Source organism: Diabrotica virgifera, chromosome 6 (genome assembly GCF_917563875.1).
Source record: "Diabrotica virgifera virgifera chromosome 6, PGI_DIABVI_V3a".
NCBI lineage: Eukaryota > Metazoa > Arthropoda > Insecta > Coleoptera > Chrysomelidae > Diabrotica > Diabrotica virgifera.
The window spans coordinates 11,668,293-11,694,591 of NC_065448.1; the positions used below are offsets into that span (position 1 = coordinate 11,668,293).

The 26,299-nt window shown below is 34.8% G+C and overlaps 1 protein-coding gene across 7 annotated transcripts in view; it reads right to left on the reverse strand.

Moving 5' to 3' along the window:
* LOC114332415 (uncharacterized) overlaps nt 1-26,299 on the reverse strand; it is a 434,915-nt gene that overhangs the window by 74,028 nt on the left and 334,588 nt on the right. For 4 of the 7 annotated variants that reach the window (XM_050653300.1, XM_050653301.1, XM_050653299.1 and 1 more), the window contains one exon: nt 663-845. The exons of the other annotated variants lie outside the window; for them this stretch is intronic. In XM_050653300.1, coding sequence (XP_050509257.1) covers nt 663-845 — 183 coding nt within the window. The remainder of the gene's footprint in view (nt 1-662; nt 846-26,299) is intronic. 7 annotated transcript variants of the gene reach the window in all.

Consider the following 26,299-nt stretch of genomic DNA (forward strand, 5'->3'; position numbering starts at 1 on the left):
TGTCGTTTATTTGAATTGTCATATTCAAATTGCACTGTAAATGAAATCCCAGATACTTTATTTCATTTTTCCATGGAATTTCCATATTTTGATATATCAAATGTGGGAAGTTATAAGCCCGAGTTCTTTTTCTAAATATTATTGCTTTTGATTTGTGTGCTGAAATTTTAAAGTTGTGTTTCTCAAACCACTCCTGTAAATTTATTATATGGGTATTTAAGGAATTAATTAACTTGTAAATATCAGATCCTTGTACCAAAATTACAAAATCATCTGCATATTGAAAACACTCCATCTCATGGTTTATTAAATCATGTAGGGATCTAGTATAGAGAGTAAATAATATTGGACTGAGTGGTGACCCTTGAGGCAATCCAGTGGATGCTTGCATTGGCTTGATAGCTATAACGGTAACCAACCTTCTGAAAGGACGTGGTGCATGAAGAAGAAACGATAAAGGCCACCGTCCAGGAAGGCTTGCCGGCTGGAAAATCACTGTAACAACTGCTAGAAAAGAACATTCTAACCTTGACATTCCAAATGAGCAATATATTCAAAATTCTATTTATACTTTGTTAATTGAGACTGTGTTAAACTGAAAACTTTCCAAGAATAACAATTATTACAGAACTTATACATTATTAGAAAGCCATAATACTTACGAAATGTTATTATTATCTTTATTCGTTCTGACGGTTTCGGGAAAGCAGTACCCATCATTGACCTCTTCGTCCTCTAATTTGATGTCCACCTTCTGTCGTTTGGTCTCTGCCCGCTCACCAGTCCACGTCAGTCGTTCGGTGCCCAGCCGATGCTGATGGGGGTCCATGTGAAGGTCACCGAAACTATGTAAAGGCAAATTCAATTATTAAGCCTATAAGCAAAATTGGGTACATGCAGGACTATATCACAAATTTTTTGAAACTACAACTATAACAAAAAACGAAGAATTCACCATCACCGGACGTTGGTATGTCGAATAAAATATTTTTTAAAATTTTTTGTGTTTAATTTGAAAATAGTTTTATTCAAATTAAATATTAATTATTAAGGAATGAATAAAAATAAAAATATAGTTTTCATTTCATCATTTTTTTCATCATTTCTCTTTGCCTTATCCCTATGCGGGGTCGGCTTCCCTAATTGCATTTCTCCACACAATTCTGTCTTGGGTCATATCAATGTTAATCCCCTTTACCAACATGTCCTGCCTTATCGCCTCCCCCCAGGTCTTCTTTGGTCTTCCTCTCCTACTCCTTCCAGGAATCTGCACTTCAGCTATTCTTCGTATTGGGTGATTAACGTCTCGACGTTGAACATGACCGAACCATCTTAACCTATGCTCTCTCATTTTGGCATCAATTGGTGCCACACCTAGACTTCCCCTAATATACTCATTTCTAATTTTATCCTTCTTTGTCACTCCACTCATCCATCTAAGCATTCTCATTTCCGCCACATGCATTCGTTGTTCCTCTTTCTTTTTCACTGCCCAACATTCAGTTCCGTACATCATAGCCGGTCTTATGGCTGTTTTATAGAATTTTCCCTTCAGCTTCATTGGAATTTTTCTGTCACACAACACACCACTCGCTTCTTTCCACTTCATCCATCCAGCCCTAATTCTACTGCATGCATCTCCATCTATTTCTCCATTACTCTGTAATACCGATCCTAGGTACTTAAAACTATTGCTTTTCACAATCATTTCACCATCCAAAGACACCATTTTATTTGTAGTAGCTCCATCTTTAAATGAACATTCCAAATACTCTGTTTTTGTCCTACTAAGTTTTAAACCTTTTTCCTCCAGAGCTTGTCTCCACTGTTCCAGTTTTTGTTCTAAGTCTCTTTCACTATTTCCTACTAACACGACATCATCAGCATACATTAAGCACCATGGAATGTTACCCTGTAGTTTCGCTGTTATCTGGTCCAAAACTAATGAGAATAAATACGGACTAAGCACAGAGCCTTGGTGCAATCCTACTTTCACATGAAATTTATCAGTCTCTCCCACACCTGTCCTAACACTAGTCGTTACTCCCTCATACATATCCCTCACAATCTTTACATATTCACCAGGGACTCCTTTCTTATTGAGTGCCCACCACAGAATCTCTCGAGGAACTCTATCATATGCTTTCTCAAGATCAATGAATACCATATGAGCGTTTGTTTCTTTACTCCTGTATTTTTCCATCAACTGCCTTATAATGAAAATTGCATCTGTTGTTGATCTACCCTGCATAAAGCCAAATTGATTCTCGGATATTTCGGTCTCTTCACGTATCCGTCTGTCAATTACTCTTTCCCATATTTTCATGGTGTGGCTAAGCAGTTTTATAGCCCTGTAGTTTGTACATTGTTGTATATCTCCCTTGTTTTTGTAAACAGGTACCAGTATACTGCTTCTCCATTCGTCTGGCATTTGTCCGACTTCCATAATTCTATTAAATAGACCTGCTAGCCACCTTGTTCCTGTCTCTCCCAATGCTCTCCATACTTCCCCAGGAATATCATCTGGTCCTACCGCTTTTCCTTTCTTTATTTTTTGAAGCGCTTGAGCCACTTCCTCGTTGGTTATTTTGGTGACCATTGCTGCTACTGTCTCCGTTGACTCTACAGGCTGTCTGTCAAATTCTTCATTTAATAAGCTGTCAAAGTACTTTCTCCATCTCTTTTTGACTTCCCTTTCGTGAACTAGTATTTTATTATTTTCATCTCGGATACATCTAATCTGATTAAAATCTTTTGCTTTCCTTGCTCTCTGTTTGGCTATTTTATATATCTTCGTTTCGCCTTCCCTGGTATCAAGTTGATCATATAGGTTTGAATACGCTTCTGCTTTGGCTTTTGCTACTGCTACTTTCGCTTCCTTTTTCGCCACCATATAGTTTTGAAGATCTGTGTCGGATCTGGTTTCTTGCCACTTTTTATATAATTTTCTCTTCTCTTTTATTTTTCCTTGTACTTCGTTTGACCACCACCAAGTCTCTTTATCCTCAAACTTTTTTCCTGACGTTTTCCCAAGTATTTCAATAGCAGTCTCTCTAATACTACTGGCCATTTTTCTCCAAATTGTATTAGGGCTTCCTTTCATGTTCCAACATATTTTTTCTACTATTCTTCTCCTGAATAGACCTTCTTTCTCATCTTTCAGCAGCCACCATTTGATTTTTTGTGGTCCTCTCCGATATTTTTGTTTAGTTTCGCTTTTTACTTCGATGTCCAGAACAAGCAGCTTATGTTGTTGGCTTACTGTCTCACTCACTATTACCTTGCAGTCCTTGCATTCACGTATGTCTTCTTTCCTTATCATGAAGTAGTCTATTTGGGATTGATGTTGTCCACTTTTGTAGGTAATAAGTTGAGTTTCTCTTTTTATAAAGAATGTGTTAACAATCGCCATATCCAATGCTGTTGCTAATTCAAGCATGTCATCTCCAGCTTCATTTCTAGTTCCAAAGCCTAATCCCCCATGTATTGTTTCATATCCTGTCTTGGTTTGGCCCACATGTGCATTGAAATCACCTCCTATTATAACTTTCTCCTCTGCTGGAATATCACTCAGTACGTCTCCTAATTGATCATAGAAAGCTCTTCTTTCATTCTCACCCAGACCTGTTTGGGGAGCATACACACAAACAACATTCAATACCTCTTTATCAATTACAAATTTCACTGACATCATTCTATCACTCGTTCTTACAACTTCTACTACGTTACCTTTCATTTCACTATCAGCAATTATACCAACTCCATTTCTAGTGTTACTACTCCCTACATACCACAATTTGTATCCTTCACCTAGTTCTTTCGCCCTTTGTCCTTTCCACCTAGTTTCTTGAATACAAGCAATTTGAACTCTTCTTCGTTTGAGCGCATCCACTAACTCCAGACTCTTACCTGTAAGACTACCAAGATTCCAAGACCCTATCCTGATTTTTCTAACCTGCAATGGTGTTCCCCCTGAGATAGTCCTCACCCGGAGATCCGAACGGAGGCTCATTTTACTTCCGGAACATTTTACCTCAGGAGATGCCATCATTTCAGTATAAGTTTTTACTGCGTTTGGAGAAGGTCTTTTCATTATTATGGCCTGAAAAGATTTTTGGATATTTGATGCCTGAATGCCTTTTCTATCAGCACCATACCCTGCCCTGCACGTTTAGCCAATACACCACCAATGCAGCCAAAGTGCAGTATTACCCCACACCCGCCTGCATTTTTCTGTATAGGCCAGGATCCCTACTGTAAGGACTGCCCTATAAGCCAATGTATTGTTGCCCGTATCCCGCCGCTAGGAGGCACGTACTTTGGTTATTTCGGGATACCTAGTTTTATTCAAATTAAATATTAATTAAGGAATGAATAAAAATAAAAATACATCATTAACAAATTGTTGTTTATGAAGCAGGTACAAATTTTCAAAGTTTATAGTAGACCAGACCAGAAGGTATCTGTTTTCGGTTGTAGTACGTTTTTTCACAGAACCCAGAATAATAACCTGTAAAGATAGGGACGGCTCTATCATTGAAGACACAAGTGCATGAAGGATCTATGTGACATTTTTTTCAAAATATGTTTTTTATGTTAAAAGTAAGTTGTTAAAACCTAAAAATCTTTTAAAAAAGTGAAACACGTTTTAAAATTAATATTTTCTAAGTTATTAGAGTGTAAAGGATCTACGTACACAGTAAATTTTAAAATGTAAATGCATAAAGGATCTATGTACACTTTTAATATATAAAAAATACATAATAAATGTTTTTTTTTTCAGTTTTTTTTAATATTGTTAATAAATATATTAGTTTTAAGACTACCTATCCTATAATTTTAGTTTATTTATATCTTATAGTAAAAAAGTTCTAAAATAAAAACTTTAACTTCATTTTTCTCAATAACTTGCAAATGTCACATAGACCCTTTATGCACTTGTGTCTTCAATTAGTAACAAAGAACAGATACTAAACAGAAGCACTCACAGACTGGAAGTTAGGTGTACTGTGTCCTCTACACAAAAAGGGAGACATGATGGTGTGTGATAATTATAGAAGCATCACTCTACTCAATATGGCATATAAAGTGTTGTCCAACGTATTGTACAAAAGACTCCTCCCATACGCCGAACAAATAGTGGGAGGATATCAGTGCGGCTTCCGTCCTAATAAAGGCAAGCGTCCACAGGTCCGCATCGTACGCATCGGACGCATCGTACGCATCGGATTAATTTTTCATATTGCGTCCACTGTATCGGCAGCGATCGGATTGCCGATGCCACTACCTGCTAGGGTAGAAAAATTACTAAGGTAGACTTTAAAATTGGTTGTTTATTTATTTATTGGTTGTTTATTAATTGGTTCTTTATTGAATTTAATAATTAATTGATGCATATTAACTACATTTATTAGTATGATATTTTAATGTATCTGCATAGTAATAAAAAATCCACAAAAACGTAAAACGAAACATGCTAGGTACATACAATCTGATATTAAAAGAAAGCCTGTAATATTTATTACAAAACGCAATATACAATATACAGGATGTACCACTTAAAAAAATGAAAAAAAAAATGTATTTGCAAATAGTGATCACATTGTATTTTATATTGATATACCATATACCTTTGTCAAAGATATTAAATTATTTAAAAATGACACTATACTGATAAAACTCTCATATGTCATTTTAAATATTTCGAAAATTATTAACTTTGGACCTATAAAACCTTACACAAACTCTACATGTTTTTAAAAAATAGATTAAAAAATTTTTTGTAAACATTTTTTTATCGGCATAGTAATATTACAGCTTACACACCAATTCTTTCGGTAGACCGTAAGCTATAGCAGAAACACGATGGTAGACCGCACAATAGCACCCATTTTTCTAAGTAATTATACATTTGAATATAAAGGAATACACAAAGCTGTTACAATTTGATTTAAATGGAAAATAGTAACTATATCAGTAAAAGTTTCTTTAAAGATTAATTAAAGTTGCCTTTCTGAAATCGGTTAAGAGCAAACAGTAGCGATCAACAGGTAGCAACAAACGCGTTCCAAGATTGCGGCTCTAATTTTGAATATTTTGTCGAGATATTTGGCAGTCATATACGTAATATAATAAAAAATGGCAGTACAGAGCCCAATTTCAGAAATATGTAAGTATGTGGAAATTACTCTATAACTAAATAGTATATTGAAAAAAGGAGCCTGCACCGCCATTAAGAAAGGCAAAAATAAACTTTCTTCAAATAAACTTTTTTATCCCGTGCCTAGATTTTGGGTCACATTGGAACTACTAAAAATCAATTTTTTATAACAAGAAATCGAACGTCACTGACTTGGCAACATTTCGCGCCTATGTGTATAAAAATTATTGTTTTTGATAGTATAAACGTCACTGTCAGTGTCGAATTACCTACGCACTGTTGCCTCACTTTTGAAAGTTCGCAGAAACTTCGCAATCTTGGACCGCGTTTGTTGCTACCTGTTGATCGCTACTGTGTACTCTTAAATACTTTTTTTGGTTTTCAACTACTTGAAACACACTTTGGTTGCTTTTTCATCTTTTGTGAGTGATAATAAAATGTCTCGCATCAATTTTACACTTCTCTCAGACGCATCATTAGCAAGTCTAATATTTTTTAAAAAATTCATTGCTGTGATAGAAAAATGTGTTTGTTTCTTTTTAACGAGAATAATTTTCATAGTTAGATACTCAAAATATCTTGAAAAAGACTAATAAACATGAAAAATGAGTAATTTATGATATTTTAATCCCCATAATCAACTTATCATGGCCTGTAATATTTTTTTCTGAATATACCTATATATAAAATAACAGTTAAAACGTGAGTTTATTTGTTTCATTACGGACAAGACGATCGTCAAAATGCAAATAGCCGTATATTAGCTCCCACTGGCCCAAGCGAAATTCCGTGGGGTGCGTCCACTGATCGGCATTCCGTATGATTCATCGGCACGCATCGCAAAAGTTGCCTCTTCAAGCAACCCTTCGGCATTCCCGATGGTGCGATCCGTACGATGCGGGTCAGTGGACGCAGGTACATAAGTTTTTGTACAAGGCAAACTACAATCCGTTGCGTACGATGCCTACGATGCGGGTCTGTGGACGCTTGCCTTAAATCAACAAGGGACCAGACATTTACAGTGAGGCAGATCCTTGAAAAAACCCTAGAGTTCGGCGTCGACACCCACCACATATTCGTGGACTTCAAAGCCGCATACGACTCAGTTAATAGAGGTAAACTTCTACTTGCTATGGTAGACTTTCAAATACGGCTTTATCTTGTCCAATTAACAGAACTTACACTCACAGGAGCAGAGAGCATGGTAAAAACCCAAAACGGTTTCTCAAGACCCTTCCATTGCAAAAATGGACTAAGACATGGTGATGGACTATCGTGTCTCTTATTTAACATGGCATTAGAAAAAATAATTCTAGAGTCCTAGATTACTACGAATGGTACTATCTTTAACAAATCAGTAAAAATTGTCGTATACGCATAGTGATGTTAGAAGAGAATATTCTCAAGAGAATATTCTCGGCCAGAAAATTCTCTCGAGAATATTCTCGGCAAAATGTTTCTATATTTTCAAAAACCGAAACAAAAATAAAAACTAGATACGGGTCAAATTATTATAATTTAAAAAATATGTAGGTATATTGTTTTTGCCAATCCCATGAACAACTAGCAAGGGTGTTAACAGTGTCAATATTTATTGTTTTGGTGTAATATTAACGTGCAAATATTTAGAATGGTGTTCATTTAAGCAGAGAAGAACAAGTTGAAGAAACTGAGTTTGTAGATAATTTTAGCAACTTTAAAATATGGTGATGAGTCGGCTGAAATAATGGCAGATTTGGCACTTTATCGGTCTAAGGAGGGATTTTTTGGAAAATCATACGTTGTAAAATCAATTGAAAAACTAGACTTAATCATATGGTGAAAAGGTACATGTTTCGGAACAAAATTAACTAAAATAGTAGTTGATATATTATTAAGCATGCTTTTATCCAGTGCAGCGACTGAAAGAAGTTTCAGTACTTATGGTTTTTGTTTGTTAAGTTATACTTCTTTACCGGCGATATGAGGGTGAATTTTTATATGTTAAAACCTATGATCCCGGCGCATGCGCATTATAACTTTGTTCTGATTGGATGTTCAAATGACATGTCAAAAATTATTCAATATGGCGGCTGTGGCACAGCTGTAGTTAGATTCTTTATGGTTGTTGCGTTTTAAAATTTGTGTGAAAAGAAACAACAAACAAAAGTTAGTTAATAGTTATACTGCCTTTTTAAATAGTTTTCATATACCTATATTTTTGGACTTTTGGACTATTTTGGACAAGGAAAACTCATTCTAATTTGGTAAGTAGTTTTTATTATAATCATATTGTAATTATACATTTGGATTAGGTTGAAATACAGTAGAGCGTCGATTATCCGAACTAATTGGGGGACATAGGTGTTCGGAAAACCGATTTGTTCGGATAATCGAATTACAATATATTGATACATATTTATAGTCATACATATTTATCCACAAGTGAATAAAAGCCATATTTATATAGCTACATATTTATTTATATCTTGATAATGACAACTAGCAACTAAACAAAAAAGTGCAGTCTTTGCAACAACATAATTATTTTTGGATACAATATTGAAGAAAATTGAAGATATTTTAAGCGTCAATTACTAACGCTTGCTTGGATAATCGACGCTCTACTGTACATTTATTTCCTCAAGAATGGGGATTTCAGAGAGAAATCCCAAATTAGGTCCGATTTTTACTTTTAAATTATGATTTTTTGGCGTAGATTTATTTATCTAGTAGGTATGTAATGCTTTGATTTACATACTTAATTTGATTACCAACAAAAGTTCTACCAATCTTCATCTAATATATTGTTTTCTTACTGTTTTGTTATATTTTAATATTTTCTTCCACAAAATTTAAACTACATAATTTAATTATATTCAAAACAACTGTCAAACAGTAAAACGTTCAGTTACCCTATTTTTCCACATGACAAATAATGTGGAATTGGACGAGTGAGTCTAGGCTTCGATTGCGAATCAAAGCGCCCAGAAATTCACGGGTTCGATTCCCGATGCAAGTTTTTATTTTTTTATTTTTTTATGCATTTTATGATAGTAAGTATATTTGATATATAATTTTTTTTTCAGAAAATGCGTATTTAAAATTTTTGCCAACAATTATTATCGTTCAGAAATCATTTTTGAAGATATTCTTCTTTAGCGGCGAATCGATTGAGGATAAAATTTGATTGATCCACCCGCATGCGCACACCGACAGTATGGTATTAGTCATTATACGGGCTCTGATTGGGTGTTGAAATTTTGAAATGATCTGTCAATAATTGTTCAATATGGAGGTTATCGGTAAACAAAAATTATGTATATATTAGTTTTTATTGATGTGTGGACAGAAATAAAATCAAATTTATAATTATAGTGACTTTTTAAATAGTTTTGAAAAGCCGCAGGTACGTAATTCTAAATGTTTCAGTTGGAAATACCTAATAGTTTCAATACCTATCTATTTGGAAAATGTAAACAAAATAATGTAGTTACCTATTAGTAGGTAATGCTTTAATTTACATAATCTGATTACGAACAAACTTTCTACAAATCTTCATCTCATATATCGTTTTCTTGCTCTATATTTTGTTGTATTTTATTTCGACAAAAATCAAACTAATAATTTTATTAAATTCATATAAGTTTATGGTGTAAACGTTTAGTTTGTGTATATTCCCACATGACGTATACGCGAATGTGGTATAGTTTGAAATGGCGTCAACTTTGGCGCCACGTGATGTGGGTTCAAGCCCCAAGCAAGTTATTATTTTTTTATAGATTTTATGATTGTAAGTATATTATTATATAATTCTTGAAGATATTCTTCTTTTTTGAAAGTGGTAGATAAGAAAGTTAGTTTGATTTTTAAATAAAATAAGTACAAATAACCTTTTAAGTATATTTACTTCGTTTAAATTACCTATTATATAATAGAAGAATATCTTCTTACGTGCGTACAAAGTACACACACATTCTTTTTTCTTTGTGACATTTTTCAATGTGTTTGTGTGCGTTTTATTCTTTTATTTTTTTAAACTTTTGGTATTGTCTTAAAAATCACATATGTAGTAGAAGTATAACTTCTTACGTGCGTACAAAGTACACACACATTCATTTTTATCCACTCCTGTAAAAGAAACCGGCTCACTGCTGAACGGGCTCGTAAGGTAACTTTTATTGCACACAATTTAAAATTGTTAAACGGGCTCCACACTCTCGGCGAAGTTACTTCGCCAAAGTTGACCGAAGTCCGAAGTACCCTCTCTACACACTCGTTTTACTTCGCGAGGAAGTGCGATACCGACAAAGAGCGGTGCGATACCGACAAAGATCCCTTTGACCAGACCGACAGAATGGAAGTAGAACAAAGTGAGACAAAGTTACACAAGGTGGCCGTCTACACTCTCGTACTTGTTGAACCTCGATCGATTTCGGCGAGAGTGAAGTGCGGGCTTTAGACGTAGACCAATCCATGTCTGAGCTGGCCACTCGTGAAAAACAAAATCCCACAACTCATCAGTACATTGAAATGCAGATTGTAGATGACTAGGATGAGCTAATGATAGAAATAGATTCCGAATCTGAGGTCTCATCTTTTATCATGCCACATCGATTATTTGCTGTTAAGAAGAAAATTTCATTTTTTCATCAAAGAAATTTTGTGTTTTCCGTTGTTTTTGTATTTTTTTTATATACAAAGAACACTGTTGTTTCGTCTCATAATTTTGTATATAAGATCATGATTTTTAAAACAATATTTTTCATAAATGAATAACCATTTTCAATTTCGTTGCAAAACGAAAATACAGCCGAACCATATTCCAGTCCAATCAGAGAGTGCTGCAAGCACCTCTACCGGTTTCGAAACTTATTAGTCTCTCATCAGGAGGCACATATGCTGCTCTCCCTGATCCAACCAAAACAAACCCCAGCGTGCAGTCCCGAATTGCAACGAACGAAATGGCATAGATGCCCTAGCGGCAACTGCTAGCAAAAGACTAAGTTTTCACTCTAATGGCATATAACATATCCCACCAGAATGAAAACAATGGGAACCTTCTCTGGTTACACCTCCGAGGTTTCTACAATTTGCAAGCCATACGGATGCTGAGACTAAGGAAGATGAGGGAATTCTACAATTTACAATTCACGTCACATCTGCTCAGCGCGGTAAAGTTCCAACGAGACTGGTTCCCTTCATACTCCACACAGAGTAAATGTAAATCAAAAATGAATAACCATTTTCAATTTCGTTGCAAAACGAAAATACAGCCGAACCATATTCCAGTCCAATCAGAGAGTGCTGCAAGCACCTCTACCGGTTTCGAAACTTATTAGTCTCTCATCAGGAGGCACATATGCTGCTCTCCCTGATCCAACCAAAACAAACCCCAGCGTGCAGTCCCGAATTGCAACGAACGAAATGGCATAGATGCCCTAGCGGCAACTGCTAGCAAAAGACTAAGTTTTCACTCTAATGGCATATAACATATCCCACCAGAATGAAAACAATGGGAACCTTCTCTGGTTACACCTCCGAGGTTTCTACAATTTGCAAGCCATACGGATGCTGAGACTAAGGAAGATGAGGGAATTCTACAATTTACAATTCACGTCACATCTGCTCAGCGCGGTAAAGTTCCAACGAGACTGGTTCCCTTCATACTCCACACAGAGTAAATGTAAATCAAAAATGAATAACCATTTTCAATTTCGTTGCAAAACGAAAATACAGCCGAACCATATTCCAGTCCAATCAGAGAGTGCTGCAAGCACCTCTACCGGTTTCGAAACTTATTAGTCTCTCATCAGGAGGCACATATGCTGCTCTCCCTGATCCAACCAAAACAAACCCCAGCGTGCAGTCCCGAATTGCAACGAACGAAATGGCATAGATGCCCTAGCGGCAACTGCTAGCAAAAGACTAAGTTTTCACTCTAATGGCATATAACATATCCCACCAGAATGAAAACAATGGGAACCTTCTCTGGTTACACCTCCGAGGTTTCTACAATTTGCAAGCCATACGGATGCTGAGACTAAGGAAGATGAGGGAATTCTACAATTTACAATTCACGTCACATCTGCTCAGCGCGGTAAAGTTCCAACGAGACTGGTTCCCTTCATACTCCACACAGAGTAAATGTAAATCAAAAATGAATAACCATTTTCAATTTCGTTGCAAAACGAAAATACAGCCGAACCATATTCCAGTCCAATCAGAGAGTGCTGCAAGCACCTCTACCGGTTTCGAAACTTATTAGTCTCTCATCAGGAGGCACATATGCTGCTCTCCCTGATCCAACCAAAACAAACCCCAGCGTGCAGTCCCGAATTGCAACGAACGAAATGGCATAGATGCCCTAGCGGCAACTGCTAGCAAAAGACTAAGTTTTCACTCTAATGGCATATAACATATCCCACCAGAATGAAAACAATGGGAACTTTACCGCGCTGAGCAGATGTGACGTGAATTGTAAATTGTAGAATTCCCTCATCTTCCTTAGTCTCAGCATCCGTATGGCTTGCAAATTGTAGAAACCTCGGAGGTGTAACCAGAGAAGGTTCCCATTGTTTTCATTCTGGTGGGATATGTTATATGCCATTAGAGTGAAAACTTAGTCTTTTGCTAGCAGTTGCCGCTAGGGCATCTATGCCATTTCGTTCGTTGCAATTCGGGACTGCACGCTGGGGTTTGTTTTGGTTGGATCAGGGAGAGCAGCATATGTGCCTCCTGATGAGAGACTAATAAGTTTCGAAACCGGTAGAGGTGCTTGCAGCACTCTCTGATTGGACTGGAATATGGTTCGGCTGTATTTTCGTTTTGCAACGAAATTGAAAATGGTTATTCATTTTTGATTTACATTTACTCTGTGTGGAGTATGAAGGGAACCAGTCTCGTTGGAACTTTACCGCGCTGAGCAGATGTGACGTGAATTGTAAATTGTAGAATTCCCTCATCTTCCTTAGTCTCAGCATCCGTATGGCTTGCAAATTGTAGAAACCTCGGAGGTGTAACCAGAGAAGGTTCCCATTGTTTTCATTCTGGTGGGATATGTTATATGCCATTAGAGTGAAAACTTAGTCTTTTGCTAGCAGTTGCCGCTAGGGCATCTATGCCATTTCGTTCGTTGCAATTCGGGACTGCACGCTGGGGTTTGTTTTGGTTGGATCAGGGAGAGCAGCATATGTGCCTCCTGATGAGAGACTAATAAGTTTCGAAACCGGTAGAGGTGCTTGCAGCACTCTCTGATTGGACTGGAATATGGTTCGGCTGTATTTTCGTTTTGCAACGAAATTGAAAATGGTTATTCATTTTTGATTTACATTTACTCTGTGTGGAGTATGAAGGGAACCAGTCTCGTTGGAACTTTACCGCGCTGAGCAGATGTGACGTGAATTGTAAATTGTAGAATTCCCTCATCTTCCTTAGTCTCAGCATCCGTATGGCTTGCAAATTGTAGAAACCTCGGAGGTGTAACCAGAGAAGGTTCCCATTGTTTTCATTCTGGTGGGATATGTTATATGCCATTAGAGTGAAAACTTAGTCTTTTGCTAGCAGTTGCCGCTAGGGCATCTATGCCATTTCGTTCGTTGCAATTCGGGACTGCACGCTGGGGTTTGTTTTGGTTGGATCAGGGAGAGCAGCATATGTGCCTCCTGATGAGAGACTAATAAGTTTCGAAACCGGTAGAGGTGCTTGCAGCACTCTCTGATTGGACTGGAATATGGTTCGGCTGTATTTTCGTTTTGCAACGAAATTGAAAATGGTTATTCATTTTTGATTTACATTTACTCTGTGTGGAGTATGAAGGGAACCAGTCTCGTTGGAACTTTACCGCGCTGAGCAGATGTGACGTGAATTGTAAATTGTAGAATTCCCTCATCTTCCTTAGTCTCAGCATCCGTATGGCTTGCAAATTGTAGAAACCTCGGAGGTGTAACCAGAGAAGGTTCCCATTGTTTTCATTCTGGTGGGATATGTTATATGCCATTAGAGTGAAAACTTAGTCTTTTGCTAGCAGTTGCCGCTAGGGCATCTATGCCATTTCGTTCGTTGCAATTCGGGACTGCACGCTGGGGTTTGTTTTGGTTGGATCAGGGAGAGCAGCATATGTGCCTCCTGATGAGAGACTAATAAGTTTCGAAACCGGTAGAGGTGCTTGCAGCACTCTCTGATTGGACTGGAATATGGTTCGGCTGTATTTTCGTTTTGCAACGAAATTGAAAATGGTTATTCATTTTTGATTTACATTTACTCTGTGTGGAGTATGAAGGGAACCAGTCTCGTTGGAACTTTACCGCGCTGAGCAGATGTGACGTGAATTGTAAATTGTAGAATTCCCTCATCTTCCTTAGTCTCAGCATCCGTATGGCTTGCAAATTGTAGAAACCTCGGAGGTGTAACCAGAGAAGGTTCCCATTGTTTTCATTCTGGTGGGATATGTTATATGCCATTAGAGTGAAAACTTAGTCTTTTGCTAGCAGTTGCCGCTAGGGCATCTATGCCATTTCGTTCGTTGCAATTCGGGACTGCACGCTGGGGTTTGTTTTGGTTGGATCAGGGAGAGCAGCATATGTGCCTCCTGATGAGAGACTAATAAGTTTCGAAACCGGTAGAGGTGCTTGCAGCACTCTCTGATTGGACTGGAATATGGTTCGGCTGTATTTTCGTTTTGCAACGAAATTGAAAATGGTTATTCATTTTTGATTTACATTTACTCTGTGTGGAGTATGAAGGGAACCAGTCTCGTTGGAACTTTACCGCGCTGAGCAGATGTGACGTGAATTGTAAATTGTAGAATTCCCTCATCTTCCTTAGTCTCAGCATCCGTATGGCTTGCAAATTGTAGAAACCTCGGAGGTGTAACCAGAGAAGGTTCCCATTGTTTTCATTCTGGTGGGATATGTTATATGCCATTAGAGTGAAAACTTAGTCTTTTGCTAGCAGTTGCCGCTAGGGCATCTATGCCATTTCGTTCGTTGCAATTCGGGACTGCACGCTGGGGTTTGTTTTGGTTGGATCAGGGAGAGCAGCATATGTGCCTCCTGATGAGAGACTAATAAGTTTCGAAACCGGTAGAGGTGCTTGCAGCACTCTCTGATTGGACTGGAATATGGTTCGGCTGTATTTTCGTTTTGCAACGAAATTGAAAATGGTTATTCATTTTTGATTTACATTTACTCTGTGTGGAGTATGAAGGGAACCAGTCTCGTTGGAACTTTACCGCGCTGAGCAGATGTGACGTGAATTGTAAATTGTAGAATTCCCTCATCTTCCTTAGTCTCAGCATCCGTATGGCTTGCAAATTGTAGAAACCTCGGAGGTGTAACCAGAGAAGGTTCCCATTGTTTTCATTCTGGTGGGATATGTTATATGCCATTAGAGTGAAAACTTAGTCTTTTTTAATATTTTTCATCTTCAACAATATTCTTAAATGCGTCATGGGGTTCATTCTCAGAAAATTCTCCATATCGAGAATATTCTCGAGAATATTCTCCGATTTTTCATTCTCAAGAATTTGCACACTATACAGGGTGCGCCAAACCTCTGGTTTTCTTTGATTACGGCTAAACTATGAGATATACAAAAAAATGTTTATAACAAAACTAATGTGTATCAAAGACGTCTATGATTTAAAATTATTTGCGATTATACAGGGTGAGTCAGAACGACGGTATGAACCAAAGTTGTATTTTTTTAAATGGAACACCCTGTATATTAAATCATTTTTGAATATATTATTTAAAAATATGAAAAATTTGTATAAGGTCTTATAGGCCTGAAGTTAATAATTTTCGAAATATTTACTTTTTAATTGAGAAAAATGGTAATATTTATAGGGTTGTGGATTATGTTTCCAAGGTAATAACAATTTAAGTGATAGGTCAAAGTTTTTATAATATAGTGTTATTCTTAAATAATTTAATATCTTTTACTTTTAGCCATAAAATATACAGTGTGATCACTATTTGCAAATACAAAGTTTTCTCTTTATTTTTTAATGGGACACCCTGTATATTAGTTTTGCGTTTTGTAGTAAATATTACAACCTTTCTTTTGGTATAGGTTGTATGTACCTATCATGTTTCGTTTTGTAGATATTTTTAAAAAAACTATAGATTTTACGTTTTTGCGGATATTTTATTTAAAAATTTTTTTGCAAAAAAAAAAATAATTATAATCTGGTTTTAAAAGCATACACTAAAATATAAAATATGAAAATAAAAACGTAATTAAAGATTAAAATAAATCGTATGCTAGTACAATTCAATTGAATTTAATAACTTTAAATTATTTTACAAAAAATATTTTACCATACTAATGAATGCATAAATTAGTTACTAACTTAAATAAACCACCGAATTTTAAATCTACCCTAGTAATTTTTCTACCGCAGCAACTTTCCTGTACCAAATTAATTGTTAGTTATAATGTATTTACGAGTAAGATCAGTTAATAACTTTTTAATTTACCTACATCTTGAGAACGTATAAAATATGCTTTGAAACAAATGAACGTTATGGAAGTATATCAAAAAGTAAATAGTATCTATGTATCTACTCGTGTCACAAAAGCTGGTAATAATTTCTAATGGTTTCGCCCAAAACAAATGTCATATCCAAAAAGTTTTCGGTTAAAAAATTAAAATTTAAAATATAAAAAATTGTTACAAAAATTTCAACTACAAAAGTATTACCAGCTTTTGTGACACCAGTAAATACTATTTATATTAATAAATAATTTGGCTGATACATTTAACATTCATTTGTTTCAAAGCATACTTTATAATTATTGAGTTCTCAAGATGTAAGTAAAAAAAGGCAAATTAAAAGTTTAACTGATCTTACTCGTAAATACAATATAACTAACAATTAATTTGGTACAGGAAAGTTGCTGTGGTAGAAAAATTACTAAGGTAGATTTAAAATTTGGTTATTTATTTAATTTAGTAACTAATTTTAGCATTCATTAGTATGGTAAAATATTTGTTGTAAATTAATTTAAAGTTATTAAATTCAATTGAATTGTACAAAAAATACTAGCATACGATTTATTTTAATCTTTAATTACGTTTTTATTTTCATATTTGATATTTTAGTGTATGTTTCTAAAACCAGATTATAATTATTTTTTTTTGCAAACAATTTTTTAATAAAAAATCCGCAAAAACATAAAATCTATAGTTTTTTTTAAATATCTACAAAACAAAACATGCTAGGTACATACAACCATATACCAAAAGAAAGGTTGTAATATTTACTACAAAATGCAAAACTAATATACAGGGTGTCCCATTAAAAAAAATGAGAAAATTTTGTATTTGCAAATAGTGATCACACTCTATATTTTATGGCTAAAAGTAAAAGATATTAAATTATTTAAAAATAGCACTATATTATAAAAACTTTGACATATCACTTAAATTTTTATTACGTTGGAAACATAATCCACAACCCTATAAATATTACCATTTTTCTCAATAAAAATGTAAATATTTCGAAAATTATTAACTTTAGGCCTATAAGACCTTATACAAATTTTTCATATTTTTAAATAATATATTCAAAAATGATTTAATATACAGGGTGTTCCATTTAAAAAAATACAACTTTGGTTCATACCGTCGTTCTGACTCACCCTGTATAATCGAAAATAATTTTAAATCATAGACGTCTTTGATACACATTAGTTTTGTTATAAACATTTTTTTGTATATCTCATAGTTTAGCCGTAATCAAAGAAAACCAGAGGTTTGGCGCACCCTGTATACGCAGATGACAGATGACATAGACATCAATCATAAGCTTTGATCGCGCAGTACGTCCTGGGTATACCCAGAGGGAGAACGCCTGCGCATTACAAAATTGGGCGTTCGCGGAGTCCAAATCTTTCCCTCTGAACACCCTCCGGATTTTTAATTCGGTGTTCGCGCAGTACAGAAAAAAGATCCTGAACATGCCCGGGGTACGCTCTCGACGTTCGAGGATTTTGTTTCGGATTTTAAGTTCGCACAGGCGCACAAAATATTTGGGAAGAATTTCTTGACATTCTGTTCTTACTCCTTCCAATTCTTAACCTAAAATATTGTTTTGTTAAACAACTTATAGATGTAGATTCTGGTTTTTAAAGTTTTGAAATTATGTAAAGTGTTGTGTCATTTAAATATTCTTCAAACAAATTTTAATATTTTTTATATTAAAGCTTTTTTAGTTGTTTTTGTCAATGTTTTCCATTTCGTATGTTTATAAATAAGTAGGTACCTTTTCAAGTATTATTTTCATTCGATATTCGATAATTATCTATTACGGTAGTATGTATTACAATAAATTGTACTCTGTTTTTACTTAATTTCTTCTATCTAAAAGTACCTACATATTCTTGTGGTTTATTTTTCAGTTTAATTTATGAGTTAAATTAGTCTCTTATTGAATATAATGAAACATAAACAATACATCAAACTTATTCTGAAACTATTTCTTGTGTCTTGTTATATTTCATTATTTTTGTGGTGTAATAAACCACAACACAATGCCACAACCCATTAAATTCAATACATATCAAAATTGGAAATGATTGTTTTACTAAATTATTCCTTCCTTCAGATAATGTTCAACCCTCATGAAGTTAAAGGTAATTTTTATATCTACATATCAACAATCTTACTCTCTACAAAAATGTAAGCTGGATTTCAGAGTGGAAATAACCACATTATATTGTGGAAATAATAAAGAAAGACTCTAATCAAATTTCTACCTTCTAAGAAAGGCATTGAATTATTGAATAGAAAGTTAATCCTTTGCCTGTTGCCTTTATTCTCTTTTCTTTTTCTCTTTGTTGACATACAAATTTGTTGCATTTGCATTTTTTTTGACATTTATTTCGAAATAAGAAAGAGACAACAAAAAGCTTCCTTCTCTAACCTTAATGTATGCAACCCGTCATTACATTGCGAATCCGAAAATTGTTCGCGGAGCGAAAAATCCTGAGCATGTCCAGGATAAGTTTACGTTGACGCCTGCGCATTGGAAACTAATCCCGAACTTACTCTGGGTATGCTCGATTTGTACTGCGCGAACACTACTATAGGTAGGTCCACAGAATCTCTGACTGAAGCATTTCGGTCGTTAAGAGCATCTGCACAAAGAATGGGACTAAATATAAATGTTCAAAAAACCAAATATGTGTGTTGCACTAGGTCATAAGGCCATAGGCACATAATATGTCATTCAACCCGACACCTACAAGAATAATAATTGATGACCTAGAACTGGAAGGTGTCGACACCTTCATATACTTAGGCTCACTGCTAACTAAAGATAACAATGTCAGTGAAGAAATTAAAAGAAGAATAGGGCTCGCCAATAAGTGTCACTATGCCCGTATGCACGGGCGCCCATATAAAAATTTTCAGGGGGGGGGGGGGGTAGTGTTGGAAAATTCTCGAAAATGAAAAGTCGGAGAATATTCTCATGGAGAATTTTCTGAGAATGAACCCTATGATGCGCTTAGGGATGTTGTTAAAGATGAAATAGGGCATTAAAAATCATGAAATTATATACAAAATTATGAGATGAAACAACAGTGTTCTTTATATATGTATAAAAAAATACAAAAACAACAGAAGACACAAAATTTATTTGATAAAAAATGAAATTTTCTTAACAGAAATAATGGATGTGGTGATCTAATCTGAAAAAGATGAGGCATTAGATTCAGCATCTATTTCTATCACTAGCTCATCCTTGTCATCTACATTCGGCATTTTAATGTATTGATGAGAAGTTGTGGGATTTTGTTTTTCACGGGTCGCCAGCTCAGTCATACAGAGTTCAGCAGCACCTAAGCCGTTTTCTTTTAGAGGAGTGGATAAAAAAACCATAAGAACTGAAACTTCTTTCAGTCGCTGCAGTGGATGAAGGCATGCTAAATATATCAACTGCTATTTTAGTTAATTTTGTTCCGAAACATGTACCTGTCCACCATATGATTGGGTCAATTTTTCAATAAGATGCTAAATTATCTATAAACGGGTGGGTTGTGATTGCGCGCAGCGGTCAAATACCTCCTGCGGTTCTCTCACTCTATTACCCGTAAGTTAGGTTTGGACCGAAGGGTTAGGTCTTCCTCCTTTCTGACCGCTGCGCGCAATTGCAGTCTGCCCCTATAAACTAGTTCCCTCAACTTGTTCTTCTGTACTTAAATGAACACCATTCTAAATACTTGTACAATATAGCACCAAAATAATAAATACTGATACTGTAAACATAAACACCCTAGCTAGTGGTTCATGGGATTCTCCAGCACCGGCTACTTCGATTTTTGGGGATTTTATCTAACATCTCGTGATTCCCCGGCCAGCCAAAGCGAAAAAGCATTTCATGAGCGGAGTGGCAAGTAGGTATTTGGGCTTCAAGAATAATAATGTTTAGGATGCAAAAATATAAGCTGAATTGGTAACAACAATATACATATTTTTTAAAGTATAATAATTTGACCCATATCTAGTTTTTATTTTTATTTCGTTTTTTGTAAATAAAGAAAATTCTCCCCGAGAATTTTCTGGCCGAGTATATTCTCGAGAATATTCTTTTGAGAATATTCTCTTCTTACATCACTAGGGGGGGGGCAGACGTGAAGATGTTGCACATTATATTTTGTATACTTTGGATAACCATATATCGAGGGTTGAGAACAATAGGGTTCCAAGCTACATTTTGTACAAAATCGGTTTTTTAAAGAATTCTATTTAATAAAGAATTCTGCATCGAATGATAGTTGAAAAAAACGTTGAATTGTTTCTAGATGGCGGTGTAATCAATGATGAAATAAGGTTTCAAGTACGTAAAATACTTTCAGGTTCGGGCAATAAGGTTCCAAGCGACAAGCACTTTAGAAAAATTAAGAGTGTGTGTACTTTGCACCCATGTAACCCATGTACCCAAGTTATACTTCTATTATATGATTAAATATACTTTCAGTGGGATACTCAGGAGGGTTTGCTCCCCCCCTCAGTGCTTATAAAAAATATTTAAAGAGTAGTAGGAAAATGTAACTTGTCCTTCACAAACAATACAAAAAAAATTTCGGTGCCCAAGCCAACCCCCAAGGAAAATTCTACTAGGTGCGCCACTGTAACAGTTTACTAGTATTTTATTTAAATATCAAACTAATTTTAATAATTACTACTTTCTAAAACATTTTATTAAAACAAAAATTAAAAAAAAAGAATGTGTCTGTGAACAAAAAAAAATAAATTTAATTAGGTTTTTCCATAATGTATAATAGTGGAATCACTGAAGGTGGATATGAGCTATTACCTCTGATTTCGTTGAACCTCCATCGATTTTCATGAAAATTGGTGAGTAGTTAGAGAATACCTCAAAGAACAAAGGTGACATGATGCCAACTTGCGTTTTTACCCTGGGGGGTGGATGCCACCCATTCTCGTATGTGAAAATTATTTTAATTCAAATAATACCATAGATCGATAGAGGGACAAATTATAAGTAAAATTTGTTATATAAAGTTATTAAAATAAATCAAAACTTTTTGAGTTATTAAACATCAAAGATTTTAATCTTTCGTGACAAAAATCCATGTTTTTAACCGATTTTTCATAAATAACTCAAAAACTGTAAGTTTTTAGAAAAAAGTTATTATTACCAAAATTGAAGCTAATAAAAAATGAAATAAACTCGTTACTAAAAAAACATTTTAGTTTTAATTTAAAGTGAGTTATAGGTAATTGAATGTATATTTTTTTCGGCGAGTCCACAAATCCAAATATTCAATCTTAAATAAAGGGAAAAGTATGCATTTTATAACATAAAGTATGAAACATTTGTCAAAGTACTTAAAAATATCTATCAAATGAGTCCCCGAACAAGTTGATAGCGTTAAGAGTTTATGCACCAAAAACTTTTCAAAATTTATCTTTTGAAAATTTTTCCAAAAAATGGTGTTGATTTTTTTAATAACTCCGTCAGTTTTTACGATATCAGGTTCACCTAAGAACCATTTGAAAGCTAATTTCAAGCGATAATAAACCAAGTCAAATTTATCCTTTTAAACCTTTTACTTTTTTAAAAATAAAAGGTTAAATAGTCCCGATTACATGGTTGTCGCAGCAAAATTTAAGTTTAAACATTTCCATCTCGGTTATTTTTTACCCTAGAGAAATAGTAAAAACGGTAGAATGTTTGGTACAGAAAAAACTAAAGTTTGGTTAAATATTATTTTTACGTATATTGAGTATTTTTGGAGTTGTTATCAAAAGAAAATGAAAATTACAATAATTTTAAAAATTCTGATTTTCTTAACACTTTAACTGCCAGGTAAATTCAGAGTAAATTTTGTACCGGGTCTTCTGAGCCAAAATATTTTTTTCTTCTTAATGACTATATTTATGTTTGTTTTTAGCAAAAATCATAAAATCAGATTTGTTTTTTGGTTATTTTTGTAAAAATTGCCGTGTCCTTATTTGGTACACGCGGCCTGCGATTGTAAAATTGCTACTAATGTCTAATTGCAGGCCATAAGTACCACAGATGGACACTGACGGACACATGTTAGATGTTTCAGTTTGTTATTTACTTCCGAAGGGAGCGTCTCGTCGACTTTACGATTGAAAAAAGTTAATATGGCGCACAATAAATAACAAACAACTCCGTTCTTTAGAATTGGAATTAGAAGCAGAAAAGGCTGCCGATGAGTTAGATGAGTTTAGAAAAATAAACATGAGTGATGATTTTTCTGATTATTCGGATTCAGATGTGAATCCAACATAATATAATGTAGTAGCAACTTCTTCAAAATAGTAATCTAACCCTTCCTGTACAAGTTCAAGCCAAACATGAACTTACTCAAAATGTTTTGAACAAAAGAGGCTGATGCACGATTTGTTAAAAAAAAACTCTGAAGTACATGGTCGAAATTATGCTGTAAAAAAACACAAAACGAGCAACATAGGTATGCAACGGATGTGAAGACAGCGCTTTTATGTGTTTAGAATGTTTCTTTACCAACCATGTTTTCACAAAAAAATAACTGTACAAAGTAACATGTAAATACAATAAAATTGACTTTCAGTACTTAATTTTCTAGTTAAAAAATACTACATTCTATGTTACTTTTGATTATGTACTATCATAAAAATAAAAAAGTTAATGTATAGTTAATTTTCATTTTATTATCTCTTATACCTTTAAAAATTAAAAAAATCCCAGGATATTTTTAAATGTTATAGTTCTACGCCAGACTCAATAATATTCCCATTTAAATACACGATAAATGTGTATCAACCACGGACACATGGCTGAAACGCTGATAAAACATGTGTCCAATATATGTACACATGGCAGAGAACTAAGATTGCCTGTGTCCATATATGGTACACATGGCAGTTAAAGTGTTAAATTATATCTTTTTTTCAAAAATATGCATTCTAAACCGGTCAAAATTATTGAAATCATTACTTATGCTAATATAAAAAAAATTTAGTAAGGATGACTATAAATTTTAATTTTTGTGGAAATGGCGTATGTTTAATTTTTCACTTTTTCCTAAAAAATTCGAAAGGGCTCTCTTATTTTCATCGTAACTTGCTTAATTTTGATGCTATTAACTTCACCTGGAGCTCATTTGATAGGTATTCCGAAGTACTTTGATAAGTGCATTGCACGTATATTTTATAAAATGGATCGTTTTCCCGGTATTTAAGCTTGAATACTTAGATTTGAGTAGTCGTCTAAAAAAATATACATTCAATTACCCCTCACTCACTTTCAATTAACATTAGTTTAGTTTTTTAAGCGAGGAGTTTATTTCGTTTTTCATTAGCTTCAATTTTGGTAATTAGAACTTTTTTGTAAAACTTATAGTTTTTGAGTTATTTATGAAAAATCGGTTAAAAACATGGATTTTTCTCACGAAAAATTAAAATCTTTGATGTTTAATAACTCAAAAAGTTTTGATTTATTTTAATAACTTTATATAAGAAATTTTGCTTAGAATTTGACCCTGGTATTATTTTTAATAAAATAATTTTTACCCCCGAGAAGGGGTGGAATCGACCCCCAGGATAAAAGCGCAAGTCGGTGTTATGTCATCTTTGTTCCTTGAGGTATTCTCTAACTACTCACCAATTTTCATGAAAATCAATGGAGGTTCAACGAAATCGGAGGCGAAAACCTTCAGTGACTGCACTATAAGTATTTTCTTTATTTTCATTTTAAGTTCTGTTGTTTAAGCTAAATTTAGGAAAAATATGTTTTGTGTTATCTTCTTCTTCTTCTTCTTGACTGGCTTTACAACTCGGGGTGAGTCTTCGCCGCATCCACTATGGCCCTCCATCGTCTGCGATCTTGCGCTTCGATTTGCCATTGTTGTACCCCAATCCTAGATAGATCGGTTTCAACATCATCCTTCCATCTTTTTCTGGGACGGCCCACTGATCTTCTAGCGTCTGGTCTCTCGAAGGACACTGTCTTTAGCACTCTGTCTTCCTCTGATCTTACTACATGACCTGCCCATTTATCCGATTAGCTTTTATATGTCTGACGATGTTTTCAGTACCATATAGAGTCACCAATTCAGCATTGCGGCGCCTTCTCCACTCTCCTGTCAATTCATCTCTTTGAGGACCAAATATCATTCTGAGGACTTTCCTTTCAAATACCAGCAACTTATTTATTTCTCGCTGATGTAGAGTCCATGTTTCACTCCCATATGTAACAACTGGGCGAATAATTGACATGTACAGTCTTAATTTAGATTGTCTTTTCAGCAGCTTAGATCTTAATAATGATGATAGGGAGTATAATGCTCTATTACCCGCAGCTATTCTTGCTGAGACCTCTTTTTCTATGTGATTGTCCTCTGTGATTACTGCTCCCAGATATTTAAACTCTTTTACTACTTCAAAGTTGTGGTCATTAATAGTTACGTTCTGCCTAACTCTTGGTCTTGGATTTTTGGTCACCAGCATATATTTCGTCTTCTCTTCATTTATTTGAAGGCCAGGTTACCTGTTTCCTCCTCGTTTTGTGTTATGATTTTATATTTAAAAATAAATATTCGTTTTATTTTGAAATTTATACCTTAATTTCACCAATTGCGCTAACAATTTTTGGAAAATTTAAAATTTTTTGAGAAATGTTTATCTTATAATTCCATAATGTTCCAAGTACACTGCAGACATCAGTCAATATGACTGTTACAAAATTGCACATTAGAATCTTACTTATGACATTATCTAACGTGAGGCGTTAGGGAGCGTTTAAGTATTACGTAACGCGATTTTTGAAGATTTTTGACCCCCCCCCCCCAACCTTCGTTACGTAATACTTGAACGGTCCTTATCACAATTTACCACACTGTAGTATAAAATAATTTTAAGATTTACACTCCTTCAAATAACGAAGTTATGATAGTTTAAATTAGAAATTTGTCTCCTGAAAAATTTATGAAATGGCGCTTGGAACCTTATTGTCTCGATATAGTATACAGCACCTGGGAAGCTAGGGAGCCACGCCCCCCTGTCCATGGGTATGGGCGCCCATGCCTGAATCCAATAACTTCAGAAGACTATAGCTTCAAAACAACAGTTTTTCAGACCTAGGTCCCATGAACTTTTTAAATCTACGCACTGAAAACTATGATTGGTCAAACGTTTGGTAAATTTGACCGGAGCCATTTTTCCATAAGGATTGTTGCGGTTGCGGGATCCTTTAGAAGAACAACACGTTAAATTTTAAATGTGTAAATCGCCCTGTATAGAGTAGAAATTGCACCGAAAGGATATGATATGAAAACCGTCAGTACCTGTGGTTACTATCAGCAATTATCTGGCTGAATGTTAAATTCGTATATTATCGCCAAACAATCCACTCTTACAATGTTTCTTAAAATTTGTAGTTTAACATTTTTCGCACAGATGATGTTAGTGTTTTTAGTGTACAGTGAAAATTTGCAGCCATATAGTGTGCTTCTCTCTGATCGATATGTTAGCCTTACCCATCTCTATACTTCTGATGAAACTGAGAAATGTGAAAACTGTTACACTTTGAACTGTTCTGGATTACCTTTGGAATGTAAACTGATTTTATTTTCTAATTCTCTAGAATCCAATTTTCGTTTTACAAACCTAAGCAG